At 40.4% G+C, this 20,565-nt stretch overlaps 1 protein-coding gene across 2 annotated transcripts in view; it reads right to left on the reverse strand.

Annotated features, from left to right (window-relative positions):
• The window catches only part of PRKCA (protein kinase C alpha), a 148,025-nt gene that overhangs the window by 18,238 nt on the left and 109,222 nt on the right, over positions 1 to 20,565 (reverse strand). The window contains exons 9-14 of one of the 2 annotated variants that reach the window (XM_035342641.1): positions 11,248 to 11,271; positions 6,340 to 6,483; positions 5,694 to 5,867; positions 2,792 to 2,883; positions 1,162 to 1,224; positions 523 to 661 (exon numbers count right to left, since the gene is read on the reverse strand). In XM_035342641.1, coding sequence (XP_035198532.1) covers positions 523 to 661; positions 1,162 to 1,224; positions 2,792 to 2,883; positions 5,694 to 5,867; positions 6,340 to 6,483; positions 11,248 to 11,271 — 636 coding nt within the window. The remainder of the gene's footprint in view (positions 1 to 522; positions 662 to 1,161; positions 1,225 to 2,791; positions 2,884 to 5,693; positions 5,868 to 6,339; positions 6,484 to 11,247; positions 11,272 to 20,565) is intronic. The other variant, XM_035342642.1, reaches the window with a different exon arrangement.

A 20,565-nucleotide genomic window follows, 5' to 3' on the forward strand; every position in this document is an offset into this window, starting at 1 on the left:
TCAGTCCCTTCCCAAAAATCAATGAGATTTGTGTTTTCCTGAAAATGCTGAACAACCTTTAAAGATATGTATTTTGGCAGCTGTGTGAACCGATCGAGAAAAACATTAAAGGAACTATGTTTGCTCCCAATAAAATTTTTGCTGATCTCATCAGCAACCCCCCCGAACTTTCTCTGACTTCACACTGAAGCACAGTTTTGTATAACAACATTTTCAGGCTACAAATTAAAAATCACAGGGGGGCGAGCCTGCTTATTTAGTCTTTGCTAGAACAAACAAAATTTGAAATACTGATCTCATACCAAACAGAGTTTTCAATCAACAAGATACATTTTAAAATAGCGAGGTCTTACTGATGTAACTGTATTGATCAAGAAGTTATTCAGTACACCTGTAGAAACACACATGGTACATCCATAGAGTATCCAGAGCTCCAGCTATCAACATTTGGAGGTGTGAGACGCGTGTGCTGACAATTCCCATTTGAGAGACTGTAAGATTCTTGAAATGGTAAATATTTACCTCTGGTGCAATGTAGTCTGGAGTGCCACAGAAGGTCCTGGTTGTTACTCCATCTAACATATGTTCTTTGCACATTCCAAAATCAGCAATTTTAATGTGTCCTTCTGAATCCAACATCACATTGTCTAACTTCAGATCTCTATGAAGAATCACAATGATTTAATGTTAATGCTTAGGATCAATTAGGGCCAACTTATCTACTTCTGCGGCCAGGTGAGGGGTATGTGCAGCTATCTGGGGGTGAAGGGATGAGGGATGTGCGTGCACGGCACTCTGCAGTCCCAAGGGAGCAGGGTACCTCCCTGCAGATATACGAGAAAGCATCGAAACCCAACAATTAATGAAGGGAGAGCTGTGGATGATATGAGCACATTCACACTGACACTTAGGAACCTTCATATGGGAAAGCACAAGATGTTTCACATTTTCAAGAGTTTTCACTTGAATTGGGCAGAGTACAGAAAAGTTCACGTAAAGCAAAGGCTTTGGTTTACAGTGCTCCAGCAACAATACCGCCAGCAGAACGCTGCTGCGATTGCTTTTTGTTATGTTGTAAAAATGCACTGAAATATTCAAGGAACTGATCATTTAAAGGTTTTAAAAATAGTTCAGAAATTACTTACAACAGATTATACTCACCTATAAATAATCCCTCTGTTATGGAGAAAGAACAACCCAACCGAGATCTCAGCTGCATAGAACCTGCATGAAAAAAAGCCCCACAGATTTCATATGGCCTCATGATTTCCCTCTCACAAAATACTTTGGAAATGCATCATGGTAAAAAGTGATAACTTAGGTATAAAAATATACATTCCAGGTAGACATAAAAGATATATTTCTTCAAATTTCCTTTAACAGATACAATTAATTTTGAGTATTTGATGATAACATAGTTCAGATTTTTTTTTTTTTTTTAATTGGAAATTTCTCCCTAGACAAGAAAAAAACTTTCTGCAGCTGAAGCACAGCATTTTTACTGCACTGATCAGGCTGCCTGCATAGGTCATTATCTCTAATCACATATCAATGCTGAATTCAGGACGCAATTCAATTTACATTGCAATTCATATGGCACTAAATCATTTGCAGAAATAGTATTCCTTTATACAGGCTGTTAATGGATTAATTACATAAAGCTAATTAAAATGATTACCATATAAAATATAATTGCTGAATGTAGTTAAAGGATATATAATATTGATGGATGTTTGAAGCCTGTTGCTGCACAAATTATAGGCAAAAGGATTATCCAAAGACAAGATTATTTTTTAGGCTAGCATAAGGAAAATGAACGCTTAGCTCTGAAACCAGAGCTATTTGTGGACGTGTGCGAACGAATATGCTCCACAGACGTGAGCTGTCATAAAGCACCGTTTCCAACGGGTGTTCGGCAAGTTACATTAGCTGGGGACCAAGGGTGTTCTGACACCACTGAGTTTTTATTTAGCGAGTTGTTGACACTCTGTTTTATATCTCAAACGCTTATATTTAGAAGGCCTCTCATTTAAACAAGCCCTGCTTATTGAAATCAAAATGAGAATTTATTTTAGCCAAATTCTTAAACAGAGTTGGTCACACTTGATTTTAAAGTTTCACTGGTAAATGATTTATGAAACACTAATAAATGATGACGAGATGTTTTAAGCATGACTAAAATGGTGCTGATGGTATTCACATTTGAATATGTGGCAGATCATTATCAGTTACTCACTGATATGCCAGATGTACAATAATCTAAAAAGGACCATGGATATAAACAACTTCTAATGATTTATTATCTTCTCACAAATAAAACTTCTATAAAAAGTAGAATCACAGAACTTCTTATAAGCTATACATTGAATTTATCTTGTATAAACTATATTGTAATGTGGAGTGTATTTCTATAACTTTCCCTATAATATTAATTCAGACTGAAATCTTCTTGCTTTTTAATATTTGCTTTTAAAAGCAACACGAGAAGACTAAGTAATACTTTTAATTTCCTGTTGCCTTGTTTAAATTGTCACTTTTAAAGCACACACTGCATGCCTTTGTTTTGCTGTATTGTTTAATAAAGGCATGGCTACCTTCGGCCTGTGTGTGCAAACATCTTCAAAATAGACTTCTTCTGGGTCTTAAAAAACACAACACAAAAAAGGACAGCCTAGACTTCAGACTAAACCTAGGAAGATGCAACTAGATAGTGTGACAAAGAAATCTAACCCTCTTACAGGGTAAAATTAAGATGATGACATGATTTAAATATATAAACGTGAAGACTCACACTGCTTGTGGCTCCTTAAATTTTCCTACTTGCTGAATGTGATACATGAGATCACCACCATTCACATATTCCATAACAAAATACAGGCGGTCCTAGGATAAAGTATTAAAGATGAACATAAATACTTGAGACATAATATTAGATATGCATTGATTGGCAAAAAAAATCACTGATATGTTATTATAAAGCTTTTAAGATTATTGGGACTGGTTGTACATTCTGGCAGAATTAATAGATCAGGAAATGGAAATGGGATGTTTTGTAAAACCTGCGAGAGTAAATGACTGATGGGATCTGTCTGGTTTTGCCAATTTAAGCGATGCAATTTTATATATTAGTTGTCTACAATGTTCCCATAATTACTCACATATAGTTCTGTCTGCTAAAAATAAAAGTGAAAAAGCATTAAAGATGTTGAAAATTCTTACTTTCAGCCCATTTCTAATGCCTCCTAATAAGTTTTCCTTCTTAGGAAGTATATATTTTTCTTCTCATAACTAAAAGGAGGCAAGAAAAGAAGTTAAAGGGTTTATAAAAGTATCTTCTACCTTCACCAGTGACACCAAGTTCCTTTTTCATAAGACCTTATTTCAGCTAAAGAAAGACTGTGACAAAGTATTTTGAAGGGTGCTTTTTCTTCAACAGTTAAGACTTTCAAAATCCATACCCAGATATCTCAAGTGAAACATGACCACAACACACTGCAGTGCACTTATGTAGTATTTTCCCCACTTAGTGACCTTCAGACAGTAAGACTTGAAGCAATCTGTTCCCCGTTTTCCAGAGGACTAAAATTGACCTCTTCCAAATGCCTTCTGTACAAATACATTGTTCACACTCTACAAACATCTTTTATTTAGGGTGGATGATTTAGGCCACCCAACTTTGAAAATTCTGGCAGACGACATTATGGCAAGCTTGTTTTCTGCAGTTATAATGTGATCCAGATAGCATGTAAGATGCATTAATAGTCTTCCTCCCAGTGGCAGAAGAGATATTTTTGGCTTCCTCTGATTTTCCTTTATTTATTTTGGATGGAAGCATTATCCTGAAGTATTTATATGAAAGTTCCCGATAATCTGATGGGAAAGAGGCTCGTTATTAAGGTGCTCTAGTATAACCTCTACTCCCCCTCTTTCCTTCAGGACCACAAGCTGGAAATAGGAAGTCTCTACTTGTCCAGAAACTAAGTTTTTAGAACATTAACATACATTTAAAAGCTGTGATTTTCTAAGCTAAGTCCAACAGATGAGCCATGGGCAAAATGGTTAATTGGACAGATCGGAACTATAAAATTTAGATTTTTATATGAATTGTCTTATTGTAAAATCCATGGCAACAGAAGCCTGCAAGGAAAAAGAGCAGCTAAAAACATTAACAACAATTAATCAGTTTTTTTCTATGACCAAACAACATATGCTTTTTCTTCTCTTTCATATTCAATTTCTCATTTTTGTAGCTAATACTAATCCTCCAGAGCATTTCACAGCACCAAGTGCAAAGTACTCTACACTTAGGAAAACACGAAGTAAACGAGGTAAAGGTGTTTGCGATATTTGTCTAGACCTTTATGTGGCCACGTTGTTCTTGTATGTGATCATCCAGAAAAATTGTACTGCAAATACAAAAACCTCAACTCTTACCCTCCACTCCCCTTAACAAGAAAACACCAGGCATTTGTATATTTTACATTTAAAAAGAAGCTGCCCAAAAGAAAGATAAGATTAATCAAAGTGCTTTTTCAATTACTGATGACACTAAGCTTTTTGATTGCTAATGAAACAGTATAAAGATATACATAATTGCAGGGACATAGAAGTCTATTTCTTACTAGGAGCTCTCATCCTATTACAGCTATCTTCATTTTTTAAGTAGAGGCAGGAAGAATATTATAGAAAAAAAAAATTACCTCATGCAATAGTTCCCAGATTCATGTTTTACTGTGCTTAATTATGTTTGCAAATCTGTTACATTCAGGCCATTTTCTGCTCAGAGAATTGTAGATACTAAACAGAGTTTGAAAATGCCCCTAACAACACAGACAATTGTACTATGAAATGGTGACAGGATGACATGATTTGTTTGTGGAATGTTATCACTTCAAACTAACTAGTTTTTTTGTTTGTTTTGATTAAAAGTATCTAATGTAAAAGATATGGAATAGTCAAGTGGAAAAACAACAACATACGTATGTCCTTTTGTCACCCCATTAAGCTACAGCCCACTGCTGGGGCACTAATTCAGGGCTATCATCATTAAGACAGCTCCAAGGTGAGACAAGAAGAGCCTTGACTTCGTGTAAATAAAGGCAACTCCAAAGAGCCAGTGGCCACCGAGAGCCCACTGCCTGCCGTGCTGCTTTCAGACCAGTACGGTGCCACTGGATCGTCAGAGCCATCCTGCAGTCTGTCTTTGAGAGATGTTTTGCAATGTGATGGGGAAATCTCCACTTTGTTTATTTATAGAAAAGGAAGAAAAAAGCCCAGCACTTTCTTCTGTGCCAGGGGTACCAGCAAACTAAATTAAATCCATCAACATTGATTCATGAGTAATGCCCTCATGATAAAATAAGCACCATTAAGACTTTACAAGTACTATCCTCAGATCCTTAAATGTATTTAGGAACCTTTGAGAATCTGGGTTTAAGGGTCTGACTTAGCAAAGCAGACATTATTAAATTTACAAATTTTCCCACTGGTCTGCTGGAAATACTATATGGAGAAAAATCTCTAATCCTAGATTTTAGGTTTAATACATAAGGGGGTGTCTCTTTCTTCACTGTTTCCTATGTGCAGAACCTATGGAATACAGGTTGGATAATAATACAAGTTATTGAACTGACATAATTCATGATCACACAGTATGGAAAACATCACAGTTGCAAGAAAGTGAGCTCACGTACAACTGTTTGGAAACAAGAGTGAAGTTGTGTTAGGAATGGTGGTTTATCCTGCAAAGCCAGCACTCGTTTTTCAACCATTGTACACTCAACATCATCGTCCTGAATCACCACATCTTTTTTCAGTATTTTGATTGCATAGAGCTCCTCTGTCCCCTTCCTGTCTGCCAGCATCACCTGCACAAAAAGAAACAAGAGTGAAAATCTTCCTATCTACCAATGGGAGAAGGTGACTCATATGCCCAATGAAATGTATAGATGGCAATCCAGCTCTTGTGTACAGACTAACTTGATCAAAACTCCAAAAATATCATCATTAGTCACCTACTGCAATGGGCTGTACCAGTCATTTTAGACAATGCCTGAGCCAAAACTCGCTGGTTTATCACAGGCGTATTGCCCAGGGGCTGATAAAATGCTAAATCCCTGGGGACTTCTTCAGTAAAGGGCACATCATCATATATGTATCTGATAAAATGTCAGAAAAATAGCAGTCCTTTCATTTGACTAACAGATTTCAAATACATATATATGTATTCATGATTCACTATTCATTATTTTTCCCAATATCCAGAACTACCAATGCTGGTGACTTCCAGAACTGGCAGAGTGACCCAGGTAGGAAAGGCAAGTTATCGAGAATTCTTACCTTTCCAAAGCTCCCCTTTCCAAGAACCATAAGAAAGTTGAAATCTGTCAGCTTCACCCTGTCCAGATTGTTGGATGGTGTACTTGAATTCCTGTCTTCTGATGGAGTAATGACTTTGTTACCAGCTGGCCCAAGTTTGGCTTTCTGAAGAACATATACACACATATACACACAAAAATGGGAAAGTGAGAAGAGTAGCCTGTTTTCTTGGCCTAATTGGTTAATGTTAGATCGGAGATGACCTTATTTGAGACGGCATTCTCGAGAGAAAGGCTGCATAACAAAATTTGCACAGACACAAGTTCAAAGACTCATTCCAACAATACTTTTGACATTATTGAGTGAATTAAAGTGGAAAACTGTGTTCATGTATAACCAGATAAAAGCAGATAAACTTATCTGGTTATCAGAGCAAAACCAAAGCAAAAACAAAAGCCAAAGGAAAAAAAAAAAAAAAAAAAAAAAAAGAATTAATGCAGATGAACATGGCCACTTTCAAACTAGCATTACAATCAACTCTGATTTTCAATCAAGTGTTGATCTGGATAAACGAAGAAGGGAAGCTCCGGGTGCCCCATCCCCGGAGGTGCTCAACGCCAGGCTGGAGGGGACTTTGGGCAGCCTGGGCTGGTGGGAGGCGTCCCTGCCCATGGCAGGGGGGGTGGAATGATGGCATATAAGGTCCTTCCGACCTGAACCAGTCTATGATTCTATTACATTCAAAGGTTCTGTCTTGGCAAGACAGTCTGGTTCATAGAAGGTTGCAGCAGTCTCAGTATTTCACGAGACACCGTATAGTTGCACAGGTAAGTTGCATTTCAAATTTTGAAGTCAACAAAAGAGAAAAAAGTAAGACTCACCAAAAGATAATGCAGGCTAGAACACAATATCCCTCTTTTTCTCAAACTTATCCCACATACCAGCAGAAGCAAAGCCAAGAATGTTTAATAATAGTATTACTTCAGGATATAAGTGCTTTCCTCCAAGAGTCTAGTGAGTTGGCATGTAAATAATCTCTAATATGATTAATTTATTTTGTGCCATTGACATATGCTTGACATTTAAGGATAACTACTTTTCTCGCTATGCCACAAAAGGACAGTAGTTGCATATTATCCATTTTACAGATAAAAAAATAAATATAGAAAGCAAAGTGTATCCAGAGTCACACAATAAATCACCTTAAAGGCTTGGCCTGGCATATAACTTTTGCAGCTTCACTGGAAACTGGAAAATACGAACTTTCCTCTCCCCAGACAAGTTTAGAAACCTAACATTGGAAGGGATGGCTTGATTCAGAGACTCCAACCTTCTGCTGCTGCGGGCAGGCATGTCAAATAAACTTCCCATAAACTAACCACACCTGCAAGAGCATATTAGGATTTATAGGTGCAGAAAATCTTCTACTGGCCATATGGATAGGGGTTTTGGCAGTTTAGATCTGTTTTGTTTGTTTGTAATACAGCTTAAAACATGGAATTCCTTTCACCATCATTAATACTTGTGTGCATGAAAGCAGCACCTGGAGATGCCAGTCAGGATGGGGGACTGCACAAACATTTAGGAAGAGCAAGTCCTGAGCATCAGCCTAGGTCCCAGATTTTCCCTTGGCAGGTGCTGCTGCTGGTGGAAATCCAGGGGCTTTAATGGAGCTTTTTGCCCTTCAAGGCCTTAAGACTTGTGCAAGACCTGTGTAAGACTGAGCCTTAAGCAAATGAAGTAAAAAAAAAAAAAAAAAAACAACCAAAAAACCCACAATCAAACAAAATTTTTTTTGTATTTTTACAAGATGAAGAAATGGTTTAAACAAGCAGCTTTGCTGGACATGTCTGTGACTCTCACATATGTGATATCAGATGAAATTCTTGTTCTTGTGATAAGAGAAACAATTTCAATATCCGCTTTGCCACCAAGCAAGAGATCCAAATCAGGCACTGACTGGAAAATGCTAGTTTTATTCCCTATACTTTAAACCCACGGGGCAGCCTGTTTGAAAAATGTACCACTCGGAACCACAAAGGGAGTTCTGTTCCGAGGCAGCTCGTTCTGTCCGTCCATCCCCAAGCACTGCTCCCCGGGGGCTCGGTGTGACCTGTGCCTTCCCGGGGAGCTGCAGCTCACCCCAATTAAGCCCATGGAGGATGAAACTGCCAGGAGGCAAAGGCAGCATCCTAAAATAACACTAGAGAACCAAGCCAAGGCCTCTCTGCACTCTTGCTAGGAGATGTTTAGATCCAATGAGTTGCTAGAGACATGCTCCTCCACTTCTGGTCTTTTTCATGGTTTAATCAGATCTCTCGATTGGGTAATTTCTTCCTTCACACAGGAGCATTTTCGGGAGCAGACGGGGTGCCTCCAGCTCTGTGAGGCAGGCTTGGGTGCCCACCTACTGCAGGCTGAGGGTGGAGCAGGCAGGAGCTCACCAGAGCACAAGGCAGCTGCGGCCTGCACTGTGGGAAGCTGGCGATCCCACCATCGTGCCCCCATCCCCGGTTGCCTCGTTAGCCCCAAGAACTGCCCCTGCTCACGAGGCAGGAGGAGCTTGCCCACAGCCCAACGTGCTGCACTGTACAGACCTTCTCCTGAGCACGTGCCTTCAGCATCCTGCTGCGAATTTTGGCCCGCTTGAGGAACGAGCCATGTTAGAAAGATAATCCAAACCACAGCTGCATCCCAGAGCAAACAGAGAACCTTGCTGCAAACCATACATGAGAAAACATAGGAAAATGGCACCCATGAAATGCTCAAAAACGACCAGAAAGACCCAAAGAAAGCACAGGGACCCAGCCGGAATGGCCTAAGGACCTGATCAAATTGCCATCACCTTACCAAAGGTCCACATCCCTTCAGATAGGCCACTGACCATGCATTCATGAGCATGAACAAAACCTGTTTCCACAGCTACCATGTGAATTCCTTTTAGTGCTTTTTGGCTTAAGGACCTAGTGAAAACAGTGGGAGTTTCAAAGCTGGTAAACAAGTAGTGAGAGAAAAATAGGAAACAATACTCATCCCAGACAAAACGTTTTACAGATAATCCACTGAGAGCTTCCCAAAATACCACCACAAAATGCTTCAGTTACGACTTTGCCACAGGCATATCATTTTATCTTCCTCTTAGTACTATTTACAAAAATTTCCAGAGCTACTGGAACAAAAGTAGACTGTGGGCATGCAAATAAAATCAGATGAACACAGTCCAGTCGTTACAGATCCCACCTGTGCCACCAAGTTTTTTACTTTAACCTTGACTTCTTGCAGAACCTTACCCAGAATATGGGGCAAGAAAAAAGTACTTCAGAAACTCATCTAATGATTTCTGGTTATGACTAAAGGATTAGTAAAATTTCTTCAAATACCAAAATTGTTTTGCCTAAAAGTCTACAAACAAATGTTGTGCCCTAATGTGAGCATTGGGTGGAGGTACTGGGAAACAATCATATGTTTACAGGTGTAGTAAAGAGTTGGGGAGAGCACCTGGAGAAGACCTCACCTGCCCCCATGCTGTGGCTATTCCTGCAGGGTTTCCACCATCTGCACACGCCTTCATCTCACCCTCTAGTTGAACATTTTGTTGGCTGTGCTGATTGGAATTGTTTAATGGTGCTATATGCAATGGGATGACCATCTACTTACAAACTTTCTTCGCATACAGTAATGCTAATCTCTTGGTACGAGCCACATGGGAAATAACTTGCTGAAAATATATTTCACTAGAAAAACACTTTTCCCCAGCTTTTTGCATACCTTAACATGTGGGGTCATTGTTTCTTCATATGAGAAACAATTTTTCTTTTTACTTCAGATGTGGAGCTACAAACCAAAACTGTTGTTACAATACAGTCCCAGTGAGAAGCACAATGTATTTTAATTTGCATAAATGAAATGTAAAACCACGCACCATTTCTTTCACCATTACCTCTGCATCCAGGGTTGCCCACGATGAATAACTTTACTATGTATTAGAAGGGAAGAAAATCTGTTTGAGGCTTATGCTTTGTTAAGGCCAATTTAAGCACCGAAAATAGGACAGATATTGGATAGAAGTGTTTTCCGAGCTCTGGGAAATGCTGTTTCAACAGTGCTAACCACAGAGGAATAAAAAGACCCAGGGCTCTGTTTGATAGATAAGCTGTGCGTAAGGAGAGCAATCTGTGGTGCAGAGCCTTAGAAACACACAGCTGAAGAGCAGGGCACTGGAACCTGAGCCACGCAGAGAGGAAGGCCCCAGATACGATACCACAGACATTGTTCCCTAAAGCTGACATTGTGAAATGCTGACCAGATCTTGCTGGATCTTGCACAGATCCATCGTTTCCTCTTCAAACTCTGGTCTTGTAAACAGCCCAAGCAATGTATTTTTTTTTTTTCTCAGGTGTTTACACACAGTTTCTTGAATGGGAGCAAGTTTTCTTACAGTCGGATACGGCTGGAAAAAAGGAATGATGTGGCAAACAGCTGGAACTAATGGAAGAGGTAGATGTGAAAGGGGGAAGAGCGAACTGGGATCACAGCCTACTAGTTGCTGTCTTAGAGAGAAGCATATTTCATAAAAAGCAATTCTTACAAAGTTACTTAAATGCTCTGTATTACTTTGGGACTTCCTGATTCTTATAGCATTACGAGTATCACAATTCAAACCGTTTTATTGATTATATATATTAGGGGTTTTTACAACAGCAGGAATGCCTTTGCTTGCTTAAATTTGTCCACAAACTCCCCCAGCATACTGTAAACTACTTTGATGTTTGATAATAGCACAGCATTGTCACAACCAAGTCAGCTTGCAGCAAACAAACCAGGATAAAGGCGCGTTAAAGATAAATTAGTTGGCACTGGGAGCAGAAGAGTTAATCTTAAAAGAAAACAAGACATGCACATCATCTTACTTCTTTGGCTTGGACGCACCTTATCTCGGCCAGTTCTTTTGCCCTGAAACCACAGGTGAGACGTTATCTATTCAGCCCAAACGCACTTCTTTAGGGAGTTTTATAGAAAGTTACGGTGTGTTACATTGGAGAGTCTCTTGGGATTCAGTACGTGCTTTCTAGGTAAGACTGCTCAGGTTTTGTAGTAAAAATGCTCTTTGTAAAGAAATTCTTATGTGTAAAAATTGTTTTTTAATTTATATGTATAGCTGTTCTCCAAAGCCTATTGAGAAGTGTGAAGCACAGAAGTGGTTTAGGGGGTAGTAATCCATCACAGCGCTCAGCTTTCAGTCGCACTATGTTCTCATCGAGCCTTTTCAGTGCTGGTTTCCAAAACTGTCAAATCTTGCTGCCAGCCCCTGCCACGCTCCCTGCGCAGCTGCAGAAGGGCAAGGCCGCATCGTTCCCCATGACAACACGTTCCAGCTGCCACAAGGCCCTGCAGCACGCAGGGCACCAAGGATGTATTTCGTGGTTGTCACGGCAACTCGCTCTGAGCAAGTTCCCGGATGCCCGGTGGGGAGATCTGCTGGTAACAGGTTTTCAAGAGGAGAAAGCGGTAAACAAAAAGAATATTTAACAACAATGCTGAATTCACGTTGCTTGTGGGGAGGTACGTACACATGGAGTACATGCCACTTCTGTTTGGAAACAGCACGCTTATGGCCACGTTTCATCTGCTACTTGTTGGCTCCACTGACACCTACTGGGAGAAGAAATGGAGAGCCTTGCTGCTAGCAGCTGAGCCTCCTGGAGGCTGGCATCGCTGCTGCTCACCACACACCAGCCTCGTCTCCCCTCCTTGGCTGCAGAGCCCACCTAGCACACGCTGCTCTGCCCTGTTCAGCTGCCAACAGCGCATGATGCCGCGTCAAGGAGCAGCACTCTCATCAGCCTCCATCACAAAAAAGTACAGTTTTGACAGGCCAGCATTCTAATAATTGACTGCCCAAGCTCGCTGCAGGCTTTATCTGGGGTCCCAAAGCTTTCTTGAGATCAGCCGAGCAGGAACATCCTCATGTCATGATTCAATCCCTAACTGATGAAAACTCTGACAAAATCCCTGCCTCTCATCCTGCAGCGAGGCTTCACCAGCTCCTCACTAGACCCTAGCATGCTCCTCAGATAAGTTGTCTCAGGCTAGCCTGCCTTATTCCCACTGTTTCTTTTCCTAATTCTGAATTTAGCCCAAAGCCATCGCAGGGCCGTGGGTAACCTGCTTCTGCACATCGCTTCCAGATGTGGAGCAGCAACTGGTGAGAAACAAGGGAAGGAGCAGCCAGACCCTCCTGTTCAGGTGTCACTGCCTGGACTCAGTGCAAGAAGCATCGGAGCAGCTCCGATCTCGAGCAGATGCTCAGAGATGTCACTGGCAGAACTGGCAAAGCTCACGCTTGGGATGTAGAAAGGAGAAACTTAAATAGTTGATCAGAAACTCAGGGAAGGACGAAAAGCCCTCTTAGGGTTTCTAGTCATGAAAGCTCGGTGGGGATTTTGATCAGCCTAATAAGTTGAGCCATTAGCAAGCCTTTAATAAACTAAATAAAGCCAATAAATTTCAAGTCACAATCTGGAGGAAAAAAACCTCCTCCTCAGAGAAATGTGCTCCATCATTGTGGCAGCTTGTTTCTTATATTATTGCATTTCCACTTCCATGTAATTATAGATGTTGTGAAGGGCTATCAATTTCCTACTTTAAACGACTTAATTGTCAGGATGGTGATAACTTTAAATGAGAAGAGTTCATTTCTAAGCCACAGCAAGTCCTAATACTTCACCAGACTGAGTTTTAAGCTCAATAGTGTAACTTAATGCAAGCTTATAACTCATTAGCAGAGTTTTGTAGTCATGGAAACAACCCAGAAAAGGGAAAGTTACAGCCTGGGCTCAGGATGGTTTAGCCCAGCAGCTCTAACCGGCGAGGGGACGGCGCGAGCATCAGTTACCTCCCGGTCCAGCCTGAGCTCTTGATCTTGCTGTCAGGTCAGGAAGGACGCAGGGAACTTCCCTCACCATTTTTCCTGTCTACATACGAAATGTGTGCTCAGCTACCTAGGGAGATGGTTTTGCACCGCATTGCCTGAGAAACAGCACAGGAGACACAGTGTCTGGCTCTTGCACTTCTTTCCATGGCTTAACAAATGCTTCTAAAGAGCGATTTGTCTTTGTTCCTGAGCTAAACAAACTAAATTACAGAAATGTATTGCGCTAGTGGATGCATACACCCGTACTTATGTGCCCAGCAAGGAGCACACCACCGCTGCCCAGAGGACACCAGCGTCAGGTGCTAAGAAATAAAAATGCTAAATATAAAAAATGAAGTAAAATGAATTTTTACTTCAATAGCTAAAACATTGATTGAATAAAAAAGCTTAAAATTTTCTTATAATTCCCATTGCTAGTAAAAAGGCACAAATGCAAATAGGATGTTTCATAAAAATATAAATGAGGCAGTAATAAGACTCAGACTATGAACTAGTTTGCATCCCATGTTTACTTTTCTCCCCCTTTCCTCCCTACCCCCCTTAAGGTTGTGTCATATTTACCCTTTAGGTTACTAAGAGAAAATTTATTTAAAGGATTTGCCTGAAATATTTTTGGTGCCATATGTGAAAAGGATTTAAAATGCCTTTTTTTTGAAAGCCTGACCAAGAGCACAGGAAACCCACTGCTGAAGCCCACCCACATGCTGTAACACTCAGGAACGATGGTATCAGAGCGCACAAGAATGAACTGGGTTACAAATAACAGCAGAGAAAGCACTGTGTCCCACAAAGGATGCCAGGTGATCACTAAAATTGAGTTATTTTGCTTAATTCTCCATATGCACAGCCTGTGGTAAGCCGTGCCTCTTCTAACGCCCTGCAGGTTCACAGGCCTGTGCTGAGATAGTTTTACTCCATGACTCAGAGGTTGCCAGCCCTGTGCGTGTCCCCCAACACATAAATCATGGCAGGAGGCAAGCAGAGGGCTGGGAATCACGGATATCACCCGCAGGCGGAGGTGACCTGAGCAGTACCAAGGAGGGCAGAGGCAGAACTCACACAAACTCCTACAGCTGTAAGCTCCTAAATATTTTGATTGGGGGAAAACGCTCGTCAGTGCCAGATCAAGAGGCTTGTACAAAGGGCTGTATGAAAAACGTACAGTGACTTTTATCAAAACAGCTCTTTAATGTAACAGGTTTGGATCTTTACAAATACATGCACATGCAACAATTTGCATCGTTTCATGTCCTGGACTTTGTACAGCCAGCTTTTTGCTCTGGCTGCTATTCCGTGTTCTTTACTGACCCCTTGTGGTTCTTAACTCAGAGCAGAAATTATTTTCTCGAGCTCAACATTACGATTAAAGGAAGTTTACTCAAGATATAAGCTATAAGAATCCCAAAGGACAATACAACAGCTAAATATACCATACAGCATCTCTGCAGTGCTGCTACTTTGGGGGGCTTATAACCACATGCCTTATTTAGATCATTTTATTTTATTTTTTCAGTATTGCTGTGTAGAAGTTAAAACTATAAAGTACTCGAGTAAGTGACTTCTAATCAGATTTGTCAGGGACAAGATAAAGGTAACCACATCCCCTAGAAAATGTAGACAACAGGAGTCAAAAGACTATGGAAAACAGTCACTTGGAAAGGGATGCGTTTATCCTAAGAACAGGATGCATTTTTCCTCAGAATACCAGTTTGAGGGGATATTGCCCTGTACAAGGGACTTCTGGCTGCAAGCAGCCAAATCTAGAGAGGGAAGAGTTTCCAGCTATCCTCTTGGCACTGTCAACGTGTTTAATCTGTTTAATAATCCCATGGCCACCTGAGTCTACTTTGTTTTCTGCCTTTATTGCCAAACACACCATCCCCCTGCAACAGACCAGCGTCTAACTAGATGGAATGTAATTAAAGAGGCTGCCTAGGAATAATATTCAAGAATTCTCACTGAAATATCCTGTGATAGTGGCAATAAAAACACAAACAGCGAATATAATTACATTGCTGGCTTTCTAGTCAATACTGCAATAACAAATCCCTAAGAGTGTATATATATATATATATATAAAGAGTTGCTCTTATATATGCTCCTTCATTTTTAAATTATGCAAATTACCGCTAATTTTCAATAATAACATAGGGTGTAGAATTTGTTTTAAGCATAAAACTCATTTCAATATGGAGAAAAACTAAAGTTCCGTTCTAAAGCAATCTTCAAAGACTTCAGTTCTACCTGATCTGAGTGCAAATCCCTGCACAAAATCCTCAGGGACGAAAAGCTGCAGACAAGCACAGCCAGTGATTTTAAAACCTGGGGATCCTGTAACCAGGTCGCACTATGTGATTAGTTAACACACACAAACACACACACACACAAAATCAAGGTGGTTTCTGCAAGATGTTGTGAAAATAAACTAATCTAAATATACACTTTGCTGGGCAAACAAAAGCAGCATAAATGCATGATCCTTCCCAGTATCTGATAAACAATTTATAAATAACTAAGCTGTTTGACCTTGCTCACAGCATTCTCAAATTTTCTATGATCTTTTAAAATCATTTTTGTACGTTTTATTTATTTCTAGCTCAGAAGTGTTATATTATCCTCAGGAACACAGCCTTCCTCCTTCATCTGCTCCTGCTGTTTCCTTTCAATTCCAGTCTTGTAAACTTGGGAACATAACCTCCGCAGCAGTCCCACGTAAACTGATTATTGACAGAATTATTACCAAAGATATGCTAATGGCAGTGGTGATTAGCTTTACAGAATGCCGCATGCAGGGATGCTTCTGAGCTTAGGCTGGTAATGCTAAGGCACTGGCAGCAGCAAGCTGAATGGGGCTTTGGAACAATTCAGTGAGGAAAGACAGACAACAAACAAGAAAGCTTTTTTTTTTTTTTTTTGGAGAAATGGAATTCCTGAGTCTTGCATCGTAAGACTGCCAACTTCCTTTGCTGGGATTCACGTTTCTAATTCACAAGGACTAAGCAAGAATTTTGCCTATGAAGCTGCAGTGCATGAAACTGTCCACTCTTTTCTTAGGTGCTTCTATGATGGAACCAAAAGTGGACTAAGAACTTTTGTCAGTTTATATCAGTGCACTTCAGGGCCTGGGTTTTACCCTGGGGTGACACCACAGCATTAGACATTACTGCATTTATCCCAGCTGCATTTTCTTAGGGTAGCTTTGGCTCTGTCAGTGCAGCTTAAATGGGCTTTGCAACACCCTGCTGCTGAGATTTTTCCATCTACTATTTTTTCTGTCACGCTTTCATGTTGCTGGGTTCTACCCTCAAATATTACAGCTAACTACTCTACTTTATACTGCATAAAAGTATTGATAGTTATTTATTTAAATGCTACCTATAAATTGTTCAAACAAAATTGTTTAAAAATATATTTCATCAGAGAAGCTTGAAGCTTCCCTGCTTTCATCAATGAAATCAACATGTGGTTTTATTTTCAAATAAGAGGAGGTGTAAAGGACTGACGAAGGGTAACTCACCTTCTGAAAAGCTTTTCTGAGATAACGATACCAGAGAAAGGATGAAGGTTAAGAGAACAGAAGTTACTGATTGCATGACAAATATGATGACTACTGCATTAGGAAATATTTGGCAATGACAAATAATCACTTTTTTTATTTTTTTCTGGTTCATTATTAAAATATTTGGTAAAATCATACTTTAGTAATACAAACAACTTTTAAAAAAGAGTTTTAAGTTAAGACTTTTAAACTCTGGGCTATAAAATTTAAACTGCTCTAGATTAACTTCAATTGTAGAAGTATTACTAGAAGATGGCAATGGCTTCAATAATGGTAGATTCTTAGAAGAGTTTGCAGTACAGGAGTTTCATATTTTAATTTAACTTGTAATTAAACCAATGTATGAGACTGAAAGTGTGATTTGTGTTAGTAACGTTTGCCCTAATAAAGCAAGAAAACCTGCTGGAGAGACCCTACCTGCAAATGAGAAGTGCAGACGCGTATATTGTTAATGCTAATCCGCATCGCTTATGGCTGTATTTCAGTGAGGTGGCAGTTAGTGAAAGAAGTAAAATGGGAAGTATCAGGTGGATTAGTATTTCAGGTATCAGAGCATCTGTGCATATGGGTAACATCATGATATAGTATACCCAGACTTACATATAGAAATATATGTAGCATAGTATGTCATACTACATGCAAGCTACGTAGCATGTAAATTTATCTGCTTAAATGTCCAGTGAAGGTAAGAATTACTTGATCTGTGGAAGCTATTTAAAGTTCTACGAGTGTATTTCAAATTAAAGATGCACCATTTTCCATTCATTTAACCAAGTCCTTCAAAATGAAAGGCACACTGCAACTGCTGAGGTTTGCTGACCCATTTCTGTAAGTAAAATTCTCAACTGGGGAGAACTTTGTGGCAAATTACGGAAGATGCATACTTCATTTTTTAAAATTATTATTATTCTTTAGAAAAGCTTAAATTGGAGATTAAAAGGAGTGCATCCTTATAACACTGTGAGTATGAGATAGAATTGAATAAGCTTCAGACACTCTTAGAGAAGGTTTTGTGAAGAGAAAGGTGCAGAACACTGAGGAGAAAACTACCTTGAAGAAGCAGGCATTGACACGACAGTCCTGGGAGAGGCAGGCAAGGAGAAAAACTGCTGCATTAGTAAAGGGCTTGCGAAGCCAAGCGACATCAGTAGCACAAGTAAACAAATAAGGACACGGCAGCGAGAATACAGAGATGGGCGCACCTGCTGTGCGCAGAAACCTCACGAAAAAGAAACCATGGCATTAATCACCCTAGCAATGAGGAGCACAGTGCAGCAGAGCACAATGAAGCGCAGGTCTTTGTGTCAGCTGCTATTCAATGTTAACTGTGCATCCATATGCTTCATGTGTGAGACATTCCTAACGCCCTTAAACCACTGAAATGCATAAAGCCGAATGTACAGATGTGTGAAGTCTGGGCTCCTAACAACAAACACATTGCAGACAGGGGCCAGCACAAAAGTCCTTTTTGAGTTTTTGCCTTGTTTTGAGATATGCATTTAAACTGTCTTTATGTATGGGATAAAGAAATCCCTGTTACCAATGTCATTTTCTATATTCTTCATGTAATAACAACACATATAGTGAGAAAAACCTCACAGATAACTCACCACCTTATAGGAACCGGGACTGAAGATGTTTGTCCTCTGGTTAAGAATGTTCAAATTCTCTACTTTCAAATATGGTGAGTGGATGGGAAACCTCCGGTAACTGCATATGGGAATTCCCCATGCCAAATGATAGTATGGAACAGATGGAGTCATCTAACAGCATTTCTATACCGCAGCAGCAAACTATTCTCTAATGATTAAATATGCACAATTTAAAAATAGGAACGAGTGCCATAGCCAAAAAAAGCAGCTCCTCTTTTTATATACATAAAGAGTGTGGATTGATGTGCCAGTGATATTTTGGCTGGTCATGATTTCAGTGTACTTAGTGCCTGTTTCCTGGAAAGTAAATCTTAATCTTTTCTTTTACAGTTTGAAGCGTCAGCAATGTTATTTCTCTTTTCCTTGTCACCTTTGCTGAACTGCCTGAAGTTACGGTTATTGCCTCAAAATGGGAACACATACAAGTTAGATATGGATATGGCAGAGATCATATATTTTATTTATTTCAAAAAAAAACAAAGAGTAAAGTGACTGCAGCATAACAGCTCTGGGGCAAAAGCACAAGCATCCTTCAAAGGCTTAGAAGAAATGTCTCCTTCACAGCCCTTCCAGAACTGTACACAGAGACCAGAAGAATTAAACTCACAAATTATCAAAATCTGAAACTCCCCTATGGCTACATTTTTTTTTTTTTTGAATGAAAATATCAAATTTAATTAGGAAGCTCCTTGGGTTCTGAGGAAGCTGCTGAAGCAGTCCCTGGAGCCTCCTGCCGAGGCGCTGGCCACACGGCTGCAGCACTCATCTGCAGACACACCGCTCCGACATGTCCCGGCTGCTGATGAAAGGAAACAAAGAAAATGTCCTTTTGACCTAAAACTGTTGTGAACGTCAGAAAAAAATGCCAGATTAATGCAGAAAGTACTGGCCCTCTCCTTTCTAATAACGCAGCCAGAAGCTGCTTGGAAAAAATAAAACGAAAGGGAGTGGTAGAGATCTAAGAAAGGCAGCATTGCAGCGAAACAAACCAAAATGATTTACCCATGTTCAGAAAGGGAATGATAAATAAATGAGTTTCTTCAGCACTGACTATAACACTGAGACTTATCAGAGAGCTTTGAATGTGCCTTGCAACCTGCAGACATTTCCAAATAGCATTTAACCCCAGCTGTGCTGCACGGAGAGAGGCCTGACTCTGTAAATGAGCGCTTGCTCTGTGTGCAGCACATCCACACGCCGATCAGGATCGGCTACTTAATCAGGAATTCGAGCCTGCATTTACACTTGCTCTAGGATTAACACACAAGTTTGGTCAAAGAGAGCCCTGCCCTGCTGCGGGAGGTTAGTGGCACATCACAGGCAGAAATATCTCAGCTCCTGCGTCACTGGAGAGGGGCTAGGTATTTATAACCAAGCCTGATGGCCAAGCACCACACTGTCCCTGTTCTCGTAATTAAAATGGTGAGACATTTAAAAAGACATTTTCTTGAGCATGGTAATAATGGTTATGTTTAGAAGTACTGAGATGTCACCAAAATGTCACTGACTGTAGGCTTCCAGTTTTCAGATCCAGTATCTGCCCTCATCTGAACTCTTTCCTCTCTCCTTATGTCTTGATCTGCTTAGTCTGCAAAAGAAATATACAATTGTAGCCTATATACAGCACTCCTCATCAATTCCGGCAGCACAAAGCAGCTAAAAAGCATCTCGTGACGAGCCCTGAGAACAGCCGGGACAGCGCGGGGTGTCCAGCCCCACGAGTGGAGAACTGCAGAGCCAGGCCAGCTCCCCCACAAGCTGGCAGCAAAAAGCCCATCAGGAACCGGCCAAGAACAAAAGGAGCTTCTCCGGGGTGCTGCCTCTGCTACCTGGATCAAGGCGCAAAGCCAGCACGAGCCCTTTCCCTGGGTACTCTGCCTGAGCTTTCTACCACACAGTTTTACAGGCCTGGCCCCCAGCATCGACTGGTGGATGAAAATGGTTCCTGCTTTTCCTCACACTGACTAGAAATTACTTGTCAGAAAAAGTACTTATCAGGATAGCTTGGTCTGATTACTGCGTGGTGATGTCATTGTCATTCACTAAGTGAAATGGACTGGTACAAAACCAGCAGCCGTGAAAAGCCAAGTCCTGTGCTTACC

Source organism: Oxyura jamaicensis, chromosome 18 (genome assembly GCF_011077185.1).
Source record: "Oxyura jamaicensis isolate SHBP4307 breed ruddy duck chromosome 18, BPBGC_Ojam_1.0, whole genome shotgun sequence".
NCBI lineage: Eukaryota > Metazoa > Chordata > Aves > Anseriformes > Anatidae > Oxyura > Oxyura jamaicensis.